Below are 15,408 nucleotides of genomic sequence, written 5' to 3'. Positions count from 1 at the left end.
TACATTAATATATGTTAAAATTAATAAGTTTTGTAATACTAATTTTATATGGTGCTATATAATTAATTCCTCATGTTATCTGCAGTGTGTGGAAAATTTGATTTTTCATGAAAAGGAACATAGATTTAAATGTCATTGGCCCATTATATACATGTACATTTATGTATATGTAGATTCTAATGTTTATATTAAGAAAAACTATCTTATACAGAATGGATTCAACTGATTATGAATATCAACTTCTTGAGAGGAATAAGGCTAAAAATTCAGGAAAGTTAATTCATATCAGGTTTACTATATCTGTTAAGCCCACATACAATGACTACATGAGTGGGTAATCATTGCTTAATACTACTTTGTATGTTAGACTTACAGTTTACAAAATAATTTTTTTGTTTGTTTTTTGGCCGCACCCAGTGATACTCAGGGGTTACTCCTGGCTCTGTGCTCAGAAATCACTCTTGGTAGAGTTGGGGTCATATGGGATGCCGGAGATTGAACCCAAGTCGGTTGCGTGCAAGGCAAATACCCTACCTGCTGTGCTATTGCTCTGGCCTCATTAAATTGAATATTTTTTTTACCCACTAAAATGAATATTCAAGCTAATCTTTCTAAAAGTTTATATTAGATTTATTTTATAAATATTAGTAGCATTTCTTTTTACCTTAAAGTTTCTTTATTTGATCTTTTTTTTTTTTCACAATCTATGAGATAAAGATATTTTCTCTAGAAAGAAATTTTAGAACATTCTTAGTCAAAAATTTTAAGATATTTCTAAGACTCAGAGATTTTATAGTTTTAGGGCATTTGTCTGCATACTGCCAACCTTGGTTAGACTCCAGCATTCCATACGGTTTTTGGAATCCTACCAAGAATGATCCTTGAGAAAAAATAGGAATGAGCTGTGATTACAAGCCAGTGTGCTTCCCCAAATCCCCTAATACATTTCTTAGTGTTTTATACTTCTTTTTATTTACAAGCTTTAGGAATTTTTTAATCCTCTTTTTAAGGTAAAATACTTTATAGTACAATTGAAATTGCGTTACAGTTTCAGAAGTACAACAACTGTAAAAGGCAGGACTTTATTAACTATATTAGTTGAATTATTAAAATGATGGTATAGTTATAAACATTTAATACGTCAAGTGGGCTAGGCCAAATGCTATATATAAATTGGATAATTCTATCATTTGCTAAGGTACTTAAATCACTGGAAAGTTTTGGTCATTCTGAAGAAATTTATATACATATTAAGAGCTAATTACCACTTATTTTGCAGGGGGGTTGCAAATTGTATTTTTGCATTATGAAAATTTTAAGGCAACTTCTCTACCCTATTAGATTCAGGCTCATACATTTTATTTTAAATCAGAATTATGTGAATATAGCTTATTTAATGTCATGAATAACCATGGTTTTATTTCATTTGCTGTGTCACAAGTTTCATATAGTATTTTTTGGTTGTTTTTGATGTTTATACTCAGCAGTTCTCAGAGGTATTGCTAAAACTGATTAGGAATGGTCACTGCAAGTGTTATGAGGATGGGATGATGGTATGTATATGTAAAGCTGGGGATTAAATCAAGATCAGCTCCATATAAGAAGCATTTTACTTACTGTACTTGCAGTATCTCTCCTCCCCTTTGGTATTATTCATTATACTTATTAAGGTAGATGAGTAAAACAGCTATTATGTCTTTTAGGGAAATTTGTTACCATATTTTGTCTGTCAGTACTTTTTGGTGATCTTTCTTCAAACTACTTTTGGTGTTCACAAGTTTGTGAGGTTCAGCAATTCTGCTATTACTTCCCTAAAATGTACACCAGTCTCAAATTCCTGATCTACTAGTTATCCTTAGAGCTCACTTATAATCTATTTGTGGTATATCTCCAACATTCAAGTTAGCCTTCTCATCTCCTCACTTGTATTACTGGATCATGCTGCCTATCTGGCCCTTAGTACTTTTTGACTTAAACCTCCCACAACCCAGAGAGGGAGACACTGAATCCTAAAAGGGGTTAATTTGACAGAAGATACACGGGGGATTTTTACACTTTTCTTGCTAACTTTGTCCAAGTTTCCTAACTCGAATTCTGCTAATTTAGTATCGTGTCAGGAGTCATCCTACATTGCAGTGTTTCTGAAGAAAGTCAATTTAGTACAAATTGGGAGACCTATTTACTCTCCCTCTATCTAACACATACTATTCATCAGCAAGTTTCCTAAGAAGAACAACTGGTTTTTGCAGAAAAGAAACCCTCTTTTGACCTTCTGAATAGGTTTCAAACATGGCTCAACACACTTTTATATTGAACAAAAAATCAATTAATGCTGTGAACACTTTGAAATTTTATTGCCTCTGTATAATGCTGTCTTTTGGAAATTCATTTTTTACCCTAAAATATATGTATTTTGTTATAATGAAACATTGTTATTTAGGTAGCTCTCTCTTTTCATTGAGCATCAGGCATTTCTTTTTCTTTGAGATATGACTATGAATTTGTGAGAATTCCTCACAAATACAAGCAGAGTTTTTCTCTCCTCCTGCTATCAGTTTTAGGGGACATACTTCTTCTTCAGCACTGTCATACCAATAAATCATCCCAGATTACTTGTAGTCATACAGGACTAAAGTATACCATGCATTTTAAAGGAAATCTGCTATTTTCTTTTCAATCAGATGAGCAATGTGAAGAGACTACGGCCACGGCTCAGTGCTATTCTCTTTAAGCTGCAGTTTGAAGAGCAGGTGAACAACATCAAACCTGACATCATGGCTGTCAGTGCTGCCTGTGAAGAGATAAAGAAGAGCAAAAGCTTTAGCAAGTTGTTGGAACTTGTATTGTTAATGGGAAACTACATGAATGCTGGCTCCCGGAATGCACAAACCTTCGGATTTAACCTGAGCTCTCTCTGTAAAGTGAGTTCATTTTCTTAAAACACATATTTGCTTGAGCACTTATTCCTAAATGTCAGCTCTGATTCCATTATTTAGATATTTTTATTTTGACATGCTCATTATCAAGAGTTTGAACTGAACTGTGAATCCAAACTCAGACTGTACAGAGCTAATTTACTCAATCTCTGAACTAAAGCCAAATATTAATTTTCTCTGATCAGTAAATGTAAGTGAAGGAATTTACTTAATAGTAAAATTATGTCATAAACCTATGCTTTCTCAAACTAATTAATGAGAAAATCAAAATACTATCTAAACATGATATTCAATCCAGGTGCTGATGTATGATGGTATTTATGCCCAGTATTGTCTCTAATATTTTTAACTCCTTAACAATTTCTTTGTACCTTTTAAGCAAGCAAAATAAAGGGAACTATATAATGAAATATATAATAAAGAGCTTTATAATAAGACTCTTTAATAAAGAGAACCATATAATAAAGAAAGCTATATAATGAAACTTTTTTATACCTTTTAGTAGGAATGGATATACCTCAAATGTCACTGGTGATTTTGAAATGTTTCTATCAGACCATAATTTTAGAGGATGCGAAGAAAAGAGTATGTTTATATACTTTTCCTTGTCCTAAATTCTTTCATAAGTTAAATTACCTTACAGCAAATATATTCAATCTTTCATATAACAGTACTCCTTTCTAAGAAGTGGGTCATAGCAATGGTGCTTTTATTGATCTTCTTACAACAAATTCTTCTTCGTTACACATCACCAGAAAAGCTTTCTCTTGTTCTTAACCTGGTAACACCTATACTCCCTGATTAAGGAATTTGATTACTGCAATTGCCAGATAGGTAGAGAAAGTGAGAAACAAGTTCAGCATTAGTTGTAGGTTGACTGAATTGTTAATCTCTTGATGCTCTCATGACTTGTTTTACATGATTTCCCTGACCTAAATTGTTATCAAAATTTCAGCAGTATTTTTCCTCTTCTCCAATATTCTTTTAATTTTCACTACCTTGGTTTTCTTGGGGGTGTTTGGCCTTCTATATTTGCTTAAGTTTTTAGTTTCAATGTTGCAATTCTCTCTCTCTCTCTCTCTCTCTCTCTCTCTCTCTCTCTCTCTCTCTCTCTCTCTCTCTCCCTCTCTCTCTCTCCTTTATTAAGCACCATGATTACAAGCATGTTTGTATTTGGGTTTCAGTCATAAACAGAATATCCCCCTTCACCAGTGCAACATTCCCACCACCAATGCCCTCCTCCCCCACCCCTGCCTGTGGTGCAATTCTTAACATAAATGGAGGATTTTGTACTTTTATCACTTACTCAAGATGAAATGTTGTGTCAGATGGATTAATGGATGTGATTAATATTTTCTTGGCTTAAAATTCATATTTTCACATGTGAACCATTAATTGTAATTTAATAAATGTTTTTATAGATCTATATACAAAAGTTATGTTTACTGAGGTAAGAGTGAGAGGTAAACTTCTCTGGTCAGGGAGGGCATTATATATCAGAAAGGAAAAGGAGGTTGAATTGGATCTACAAGATTTAGTGAATTCTGCCTGAAAAAATAAAGGCATTCTAAGCAAAACTTAGTACTTTGCTGAAAGGTTATAGTGTTAGTTGTTTTACTATGGAGTGATTTGGGTAGCTAAAGCCTAAATGGAAGAAGAAAAAAACAGATATATTGTAGTATATTCGTCTAGAGGGAAAGAGCCTTTGTCATCATTCCTTATGATGAAGGGTTTATGAAATATTTTCTTTTTTCTTTTCTTTTTTTTTAGTTTTGGGGTCACCCGGGCAGCACTCAAGCACTCCTGGCTCTACACTCAGAAATTGCTCCTGGCAGGCTCAGGGAACCATATGGGATAGCGGGATTTGAATCCCTATCCTTCGGCTTGCAAGGCAAACACCTTACTTCCATGCTATCTCTCTGGCTTGTTACTTCTATGGCCAAGTGATGTGATCAGTTATTTTTTAAAAAAGAGAATTTGGGGTCGGAGAGATAGCATGGAGGTAAGGCATTTGCCTTTCATGCAGAAGGTCATTGGTTCGAATCCCAGCATCCCATATGGTCCTCCGTGCCTGCCAGGATCAATTTCTGAGCATAGTGTCAGAAGTAACCCCTGAACACTGCTGGGTGTGACCCAACAACCACAAAAAAAAAAAGGAGAGAGAGAATTTTGAGGGTCCAAGGAAATAGTATGGAGGTAAGGCATTTGCCTTGCATGCAGAAGGTCGGTGGTTCGAATCCTGGCATCCCATATGGTCCCCCGAGCGTGTCAGGAATGATTTGTGAGCATAGAGCCAGGAGTAACCCCTGAGCATTGCCAAGTGTGACCCAAAAACCAAAAGAGAGAGAGAGAGAGAGAGAGAGAGAGAGAGAGAGAGAGAGAGAGAGAGAGAGAGAGAGAGAGAGAGAATTCGAACAAGCATAGAATGAATTAAACTACATTAGCTAGTACTTTCACTATTAGGTATTTATGACTATTTAAATATAAACCATGAAAATTTTAGCTTCTTCATATTAAGCTGTTTTGATTCCATCTGTATTCATACATACTGGTAGTATAAATATATACTTCCATCATTGTGAAAAAAAGTTCATTTGTAAGTGCATTTTTTTAAAGGCCTATAATGAAGGAATCATATCATTGACTTAGGAAGGTGACAGGAAATTATGATAAGACAGGAAGGAGGTTATGGAAGGTGAAGGAGTACTTTGTTGTTGTATGTCATCAAAGTTATTATATAGGTTTCTTAGTCAACTAATGGGAGAATTTGCTACTAACATATTAAAAAGAAAAAGAATGAACTCAGGGCACTATTAGTGCTTCTTCTTCACCTTGTTTACCTCAATATCTTAAAGAGCATCTAATTGAAGCTGTCATTTCAATTAACGAGAAAATATTGGATTGCTCACTGTATCACAGTTAGTGTGTGTTGGATGATGTAGGTCCAAACTAAGGTAGTGACCAAAATATTTGAAGTAGAATGGAAGAGAGGAAAAGAAGCAAGGAAGATAATGGGAATAGTCTGTGCAAGGTGATTTTTAAATGTGGTGATTAAGGCATGGAGAGAAATAAAGTGAGAATAAGGAGTGAGATTAAGCACACATTTAGTTGTCTGTTTCTTTTTTTAAATACCTTATATGTAGAACTGAACAAAATAAGTGTTTCACCAACCAAACTAAGCTCTTATGATAAATCTCATGCTTTGCTCTGAAGAGCTTTTGATGGGTGGTTAAATCCTGATAAAAAGTGCTATAAACATCTTAATATTTGATGCATAGTAATAATACCTATTGAGTCAAAGGGCATGAAATAGGACAATATTTTGACTGTTCTCTCTCTCTTTTTTTTTTTTTTTTAAATTAGATATCTTTTTTTTTTTTAATCCCACATCCAGCCATTACTCTGGGATTACTCCTGGCTCTGCCATCAGGGATTACTCTTGGCAGTGTTTGAGTGACCATATGCTCTGGAGACCTTAAGGCAAATGTTACTAGCTTTGCTATCTCTTATCCTTTCTCAATGAGATCCCTTCACTGATGCCCCATAACTTTTAAATCTTTAACAAATGAAATGCATGCTGTTATTATTTTACTAGTAGTTAACCTGCAAACTGGCTAATCTGCTTCTAGATAATAGAGTTTACTATATTTTCAGGAAGCAATGCCAGATATTTTGATTATGCCTCTTTGAAGCCGTCTGTTATACAAAAAAACAAAATAAGTACTACAGCTTCATATTTATTATTAGCCTGCATGTCAACTTGAAAGTATATATTGAACAAGATGATATCTCATTATGTTTATCAGAAGTAGCAGCTTGATCTTTGACAATTGTGATTGAATTTTCACACTGAGTATAAAGCATTTGGTTAGATGATAAGCCCCCACACAAGGAATTCCATATGTATTTGACTGTAGAAAGACAGAGTACTATTTTAATCTGTTACAGTGTGCGGGGTAATTGCATGGCATTTAACATCCTATACCCAAAATCTTTACTTTTAAATATGTCTTTATAAATTTGACATAAGTATGAAAAGTGACTGGAAATTCAGATTAAATGATTAACCTTACATTGTTTTGAAATGCATGATTTGTGAATTCTATGTACAGAATAGATTAATTTTAAGAGCTATGTTTCTATGTCATAGAGTTGATCTATCTTTAATAAGAGTTCAGAATGGAGATCTTTTCTTGTATCTCCCAAATAATTGATATTGCTTATGATAAATGAAAAAGTTAAATTCCATATACAAGACAAGCAAAAACTAGAATCTATTAAGATGTAAAGAAAAATTAAAATTGGATTATAGGCTTGAGGTTTCTCAAGGAGAAGTGAAATATAATCAGGTCCTAAAACTTCAATATTGGTTGTCTGATTTGCCAAAATTTAAAGTTCACCAGAAAGTGTACATGCATATCATTTAAATCAAGAAGTAGTGTTCAAAAGTGCTAATGGAATTTCATTTTGACATAGTTACTCTTTCCTATTTTTATTTTTGGTAATCATGATGTTTAAATAAAGATATTATTAAAAAATTTTAAATGAAAAAATAACTCATAATGAAATTTATTCAGAATGATTTTTTTTAGATCTTTTCTTGTCTTTTTCTTGTACCTTCCCTCCTCATTTTTACCTGTAAATTTGCACTCAGAACCTCTAGCACCTTCCTCTTCTAGAGAAACGTTTTTGAGATACACAACAGTACTTTTTTGTTATAATAACACAATACCACTGTTCCCAGTTTAAATTGATATAAGAATCTTGCTTTCTGATGTCCTCACTTAAAAGGGTAAACTGTTGAAGAGATATATATATATATAAAGAGAGAGAGCAAGAACAAGAGAGATAGAAAAATGAATAAACTGGCATTCATAAGACCCTTCAGAAATATACTGGGCTTTAGATAAAAAATGGATAATGGAAATCTTGATATTTTTCTTGTCATGATCTTATGCAAACCCATATTCTTAAAAATTCAACCACCAAATGATGTTCATTTTACCAAATTGTCCCCCTAGAAAAATGTGTGGTCAGATTTGAAGTTCTTTTAGAGAACCTATTGCGAGGTCTAGGTTTTAGCATTTTAGGAAAGAATAAATTAATATAAAAATCATGGTTAAAATATGTGAAATTATTTTTACTTGTAAATTTAAAAGGCAAATCTTATTTACACAGAATCCCTGTAACATGAATTTAGTAACATTTACTATAAACTGTAGCAAAAAGTGTATTTTCTGAAGAACAAATCATTCTGGTCAATATTGCATAACATAGCTTTGATATACATATAGCTCTTTGTTCTAGGATCAGTGGTCCTCAAACTATGGCCCGGGGGCCACATATTGTATTTATTTCCATTTTGTTTTTTCACTTCAAAATAACATATATGCTATGTGCATAGGAATTCATTTTTATAACTATAATCTTGTCCTCCAACGGTCTGAGAGTCAGTGAACTGGTCCCTGTTAAAAAGTTTGAGGACCACTGTCTAAGTAAATGGCTAGTACATGACAATTTTGAAATTTTGTTGATCATAATTCATTATTTTAGTATTTTAGAAGCAGTTTTTAATAGAGTACACAGTAACTTCATCTCAGAGATGTACTTAACACTGGTTAACAACCTATTAGAAGTTATCATTGGATACCCAATAATAGGGCCAAAGAGTTGGAATTAGGTTGAAAGGATGGGAGTGTTGCAAGCAATGTTTATATATATATATTCATTATTCCATTATTCTCTTCTTTAGGACATGACTTTTTAAATCTAATCTTCTGTATATGTCTTTAACAAGCACAGGCTAGCTAAAATAATAAATTCATTAAAATTGTAATTAAAAATTTAGAAAATATATTTTTCTTCATCTTTAATGCCTCTGCCAACTCCAGTGACTTGTTGAAATTGTGTATACCTTTTCGTATGGATCGATCATTGATTGACCATTGAGCACCACTCATTTAAGGAGTGATGATGAATCTACTTTTCAGAACCTCTGTGCATTACTTCAGCATGCATGAATGTTGATCTTGATTAGTATCATTTTTTATTTAAATTCTCAGAAGACTTTAATGTGTAATTTAAACAAAATTCATTTCTATTAGTCTTCTGCTTTAGATTAATATAAAGTTGAAAAATTTGGGGCTGGAGAGATAACATGGAGGTAGAAGAGCATTTGCCTTGCATGCAGAGGACGGTGGTTCGAATCTCGGCGTCCCATAACGTTCCCCGAGCCTACCTGGGGTGATTTCTGAGCGTAGAGCCAGCAGTAACCCCTTATTGCTGCTGCTGTGACCCAAAGCCCCCCCCCCCCCAAAAAAAAGGATGAAAAAAATTTTAAATTAATCACTAGTAATCTGTCTACTAACAGATGCTAACCAACAAATCTACTTCATTTATGAATAAATGATGAACTATATCCCCCAATTTTTTCTTTTCTTTTCTGTGAAGTAGAATCCAATTCTGAAAATTGGAATAGGAGTGAAAAAGGGTATGAACTGGAGGCAAATGGTAGAGCTGAATTTAAGATAATGACTGGTATCTCAGATTTGGTTGGACTCTACCTATCTGGATAAATATTAAGTTTTTAGAAAAAGCAGCAACTAATTAACCTGTCAAACAGATTAGTTTTACTTATAAAGCTTTTATTTTATTTTTGAAATTCTGTTTCACATATTTAGTCCTTTTCCTTTATGACGTTATTGTTAAGACAAAACCTCTACCAAATTCATTATTTCATTTGCATTTAGTGTTTCAAAAGGATTTTTTTATTCTTTTTCAGTTACACAAAATCTTGCCAGTAAATTGGCATCCTTTGAAAGTAAAGCAGTTTGCCTAGTGTCATAGATAATGAGTGCTATTCTTATTTTGCATCTATCCAATTAAATCACTGAAATAGTGACTTGCTAAGCATTGAGAAAAGATTTAGAAATCATACCCCCACTTTGATTCATTCAGTAATGTTTTAATCTATAGCATTTTACAAAATCATTTAATTAGCTTTACTAGTAGTAATTTTGATTACTTTTATTTACATTACCCCAATTGCTGATTAACAGTGAAAACTAGACTTACTCTTTAATATAATGATAAAAAGAGTAGCTTTGTATACTAATACCAAATACACAGCTTGAGTGTTACAATCTCTATATTCTCATAATAAGCTTTTCTAATCTGTCAAACTTTCCTTCTCCCAAACATAGCTTCACAATTCTTTCAGAACTATGATTATGTAGCTATGTATAGTGAAATAAAACTTCAGTGATGAACTCCAAATGTGACTACGGTATCTAATGTAAACCTGATTGTGGTGAGTTATAGATCATCTAGATTTGAGTAATTGTACTTTCTAATGTATACCCAGTGACAAAAACTACTTGATAATACATTTCTTAGAATATATTCCGATAGGTTAGTGATTCATGATTGTAGATAACTGCCTATTAGAAACATGCATAAAGAGAATCTTAAGAACTTTCCCTGATTTATTCCAGCTTCCTGGTATAAGTGTTTTGGGTACATTTGATAAATGAAAAATACAATATATCCAATTCTAATAAATATAAATCTTCTTAGTCAAAAAGTTTCTTACTTATTTCCTTTATTCAGGACCTGAAACTATTTATTTAGGCTCCAAAAGTATTTCAGAGTTTTGGCATCTGAGTCCAAACTTGCAATTGTATCTCTACAATGATTCTTATATTAACCAAATATGTTTATGAACTTTTCTTCTAGAATGGGGGAACTCAAGAATCTGAAGTTCACAGTGAAACCAAAGATATTACCAGATGGGAAAATTATAAGCAATATTTTTTAAAAACAAGGATGACATGGTTTTTAAAATAATTTAAAGCAAGGATATAGAAGACTAATTACATACAACCCCCAAATAGGAATTAGCCTAGATATGGGAGCTAGCATAGCTATACTAGTTTAACATTTGAAAGTTCATTTCATCGATAGAGTACCTCTCTAAAATCTACTATAGATCATATTAACTGGTAAGAAACTAAACCATTTGCCTATAAGCAGGAACAAGGCATTGTCCCTTCTTGTTATGTCTGCTTAGCATTGCCCTAAAAGCCATGTTAACTAATGCATTAAGACAAAGAAAGGAAATAAAAATGGGGAGTAGGGATGGAGCCATGGTGCAGAGTTAGGGAGTTAGCCTTGCAAGTGGTTGACCCAGGACGGACCTCGGTTTGATCCCTGGCGTCCCATATGGTCCTCCAAGCCAGGAGCGATTTCTGTGTGCATACTCAGGAGTGACTCCCGAGCATCACGGTGTGACCCAACAACAACAACAAAAAAAAAAAAAAAATGAGAGAAAAGAAAAGAAAATGGGAGTAATACTCTGATCCTAGCTGAAATGATCGTCTACATATAAAATCAAATCCAAAACAAATGTAAAAATAAAACCACTTTCAAATTAAAAAGCATAGTTTTGGATATGAGACTGACAAGAAGTTTATCAATTTCTAATGTCATAAACAATTAGAATTTTGAGTTTAAAATATGTATGTTATTACTAAAAACATTATTGATTTAAGTGTGAGCAACATCTATGAGGGGTGACTATAACAGTTTAAAAGTTTAAAAGAAATCAAAGAAATGCGTATTCTAAGTTCATGGAAGGCAGTGTTTGGATAGCAGTTCTTCCTATCTGTAGACTCAATAAAATCAGCAAGCTCTTTTGTGGTTATTGACAGAGGATTGTTAAAAATTTTGACCATGCAAAAAAGCATAGCCAACAACACCAGAAGGTTGAAGAATTTTAAGAACTGACTTTTACACTTAGTATGAAGCTACCATTATCAAAACTAGTATAGTACCCTCACCCCCCCAAAAAATAAAGAACAGTTATTATACCTAGTTAGTATACCTAGAAAAACTTACTCTAAACTTATTGTAAAATTGGTAAGATTTATACAGCTTGTAGATTATGAAAGAGAAAAATTTGTATTCCCTTATACTATGATTTTTGATAGAAGATCAAAGACATGATTCATAAAATGAAAATTGAAGGATAGTTAAATTTTATTAAATTTGAAAGATTTTGTACTTTTGTAAAAGACACGAATATGAATGTAATAATTACAAAAGTTTCATAAAACACACCTGATAAGTTTATTTTATTGAAAATGCACAGAAACCAAAACAAACATAAAAATATGTTGAGACTTGAAATATGACTCAGTGCCTATCTTGAAAGCCTGGAATTATCCCTGGTATTGATTATATTCCCACTGTGCTTTCTTAAGGTATTGCCTTTTGGAATCTTAGACCCCACCAAAGAGTATTCAATCTTTGGTTGCCACAAAGCAACTATCAGTCTGAGACTCCAAGGGAGAGCTATTCTTTTCCTGTGAGCTGAAACTGCTCTAAAATAGTCTGTTTATTAATAGAATAATGGGTAAAGAACATTTCATTTAAATTGATATATTTGGTAATTTTACATTAATGGACATGGGCTATTTTAAAATCTCTTAAATAAGGGAGAATTATAAATAAACAAATAATTGGAAAATATAATACTGTGATACTTTAAAACTTTTTAGTAAATGAAAAAAATTCCATGTAGAAGTTTCTGCCCTAATTTTTTGTACTAGTATTTTGAAAAAGCAAACAAAAAAAAACAAAATTAAATATAATTTAGTAAAAATTTGCAAAAAAAATTAAACAGCAGTGTTATTTTTATTTTATTCTTGTTTTGTGCAAGTTGGCTGTGCCAGGCATAGAATTTATGCATGTAATGAAGGTGCTGCTGCTGAACTTCATCCCAACCTCCTGCACGTAGTTTAAAAAATGTTATTTTATATATATACACATATATACATATATTAATACATACATATATGACATTATTCATAGAGTAAAGAATATGCTCTTTGTGATTACATAGCCAATATTCATTTGTCTGAGCATACCTCTAACTTAAATTTAGAAAGCTATTTTAAAGAAAGCTGTTTTATTTTTAATAAAATAATCACTTTATTTTTCAAAAACATTAAATGGAACATGTTGAAAGAATGTATACTGCAGTCTGGTGAAGGTTAAACTTTCTAGAGAGTTTTTTCACCTTGCCATTTGTCAGCACTAATCAGTAAGCAAAATTGAAAGTGTGCCTAAGTGATAGAAATCAAGTGTTTTTCAATACTTTTATTTGTAATAGATAAAACAAGAGCAATACTATCATGCTATAGAAACAGAAATGGCCTCATGGTAGTGGTTGTGTTTTTAGAGACTTTCCAAACTAGATTTATCAAATCTCTAAGGCTTTTGTAGTTTACTTTAGATTAATAGTCTTTGATGTTCTGCTACCTTTGCCGTAGGTGGGGGCAGGGACGGCGGGGAGGGGCCAGACCTGTGGTGCTCAGGATTTACTTGTGGCTCTGCACTCAGAAATCACTCCTTCCAGTCTCAGAGTATTGATCCATGTGGGTTGCTGGGGATTGAATCTGGGTTGGTCGTGTACTATGCAAACACCTTATCTGCTGTGCTACTAAGCGCCCTTGATACTTTATTTTTTCCTCTGTGCTTTGAATAATTAATTTTTTCACATGCAATAATAAGTTAGACTGCAAATTTTTGTAACAAGACTGGATTTTATTATAGTTAAAAATAGTTGGGGCCAGAGAGATGGCACATGTATTAGGGCATTTGCCTTGCACGTGCTAACCTAGGATGGAGTGTGGCTCAATCTCTCGGTGTCCCATATGGTCCCCCAAGCCGGGAGCAATTTCTGAGCACATATCCAGGAATAACCCCTGAGCATTACCGGGTGTGGTCCAAAAAAACTCTCTCTCTCTCTCTCTCTCTCTCTCTCTCTCTCTCTCTCTCTCTCTCTCTCTCTCTCTCCTTCTCTCTCTCTCTCTGACACACCCACACCCACACCCACACCCACACCCACACATATAGTTGAGTATTCACAAAGATGTGACTTGAAATCTTGATTTTGTCAGACAGTAGTTTGTATTAGTTAAGGTACATTACTTCCTCAACAGTCTTCTTTTTTAATTTGGGTCTAATACTAATTCCTTTCTAATAATAATGTTGTCTGTTCTGTGCCCTATGTATTAGTTGGCTAGTGTCTGCTTTATAGTATGTGCCACATAATAATTACTCCTGTTGAACTCAGCATTAAAACGATGTAGAAGTTATAGCCCTTTAGAATATTTGTAGCATCAATTCTTATAAGTTTATTCTTTGCTGGTGTTTACCAGTATCTAAAGAACTACTGCTGTTTTGATGTACACTTAAGACTATATGAATTTAAGAATAGAAAATTTGTTTCATTATTCAAATATATTATTTGGATTTTCAAGAACACCAAGAAGAAACTTTTAGGACATTTTAAATCTATATCATTAAAACAATAGAATATTATTTAAATGTCATCCAAATTGTGCTGAATACCTTAGAAATATTCCAAAACCTTGCATTGCAGTTACAAAGGATTTCTGCTCCAGACTGACAACTGGGCCATGATTTATTACAGGATCTGCTTTTAACATTATTTTGTCTGAAATGGAGCAGTTGGAGAAACTCCATCCATCTTTTTTGTTTATTTGACATCTATGCCACATTAAATGTACCTTAAAGAAACAATATATAAATAAGAAATTCTACTTAACAGTGATGATTACTCTTCAGTAAGATAAATCTCTTGACAATAATACAAAAGGAATTCTGTCAAGCACTGTCTGTTAAAATTTAAATACAGCATACTTTAAGAACCAAAATGAATTTTTAAACAAACGTTTTAACTTTGTTTTTTCAATAGTTTGCATTTCAATGTGTGCTCAAATTCTTTCTCCAACAAAATTAGCTCTATATCCCAAATTCTACTTTTACTAGTTCAGTCACTAATTATACATGACATGGCTCATTAATGAAAATAAAATGTCTACCTTTTAGTTTTTAAAGTTTATAAAAAGTAGCAAGCAAATTAATATATTTTGTAGTCTTTTTATGATTTTAGTAGTATTTTTTAATTGATTGGGTGGAGAAGAGAGTGAGCAGAGTAACTGAGGCATGAAGGATACCTTGAAATTTTGCAAAGAACCCGAGTGAAGAAGTTCCAAACTAGAGTTTATAGTCTCATGTCACTTAAGTCATCACATTATCCACAAGTGGCTGCCATCTATGTTTCTTTTCTGAACTTACTTTTTATTAGGGTTAATTTTATATTTATTTAGATATATAGAGGATAATTCGTTTAATTTAGAATTTATTGAATGAAGATTTTGTAAGGAAGGGAGAATTGAGCTTCCATTTATTATTCAATGCACGTATGGTTGAATATTGGATTGTAACCAATATTCTACTTGCTAATCAGTTGATGTTTTCAATAATATAGTCAGGGTAATACCCTTTTCCATAATTAGTGCTTAATTTTATGATTATCACTGAATAACCAGAGTATTTATTTGACCTGAATACTTAATATTTTGAAACTAGTAGATGTTATAAA

The 15,408-nt window shown here is 32.8% G+C and overlaps 1 protein-coding gene across 1 annotated transcript in view; it reads left to right on the top strand.

Moving 5' to 3' along the window:
- The window catches only part of DIAPH3 (diaphanous related formin 3), a 552,109-nt gene that overhangs the window by 300,960 nt on the left and 235,741 nt on the right, over window positions 1-15,408 (top strand). Inside the window, 1 exon segment of the mRNA XM_049778724.1 lies at window positions 2,682-2,921. Coding sequence (XP_049634681.1) covers window positions 2,682-2,921 — 240 coding nt within the window.

This window comes from Suncus etruscus, chromosome 8 (genome assembly GCF_024139225.1).
Source record: "Suncus etruscus isolate mSunEtr1 chromosome 8, mSunEtr1.pri.cur, whole genome shotgun sequence".
Lineage (NCBI taxonomy): Eukaryota > Metazoa > Chordata > Mammalia > Eulipotyphla > Soricidae > Suncus > Suncus etruscus.
This window is presented reverse-complemented; position numbering and strand designations above follow the sequence as displayed.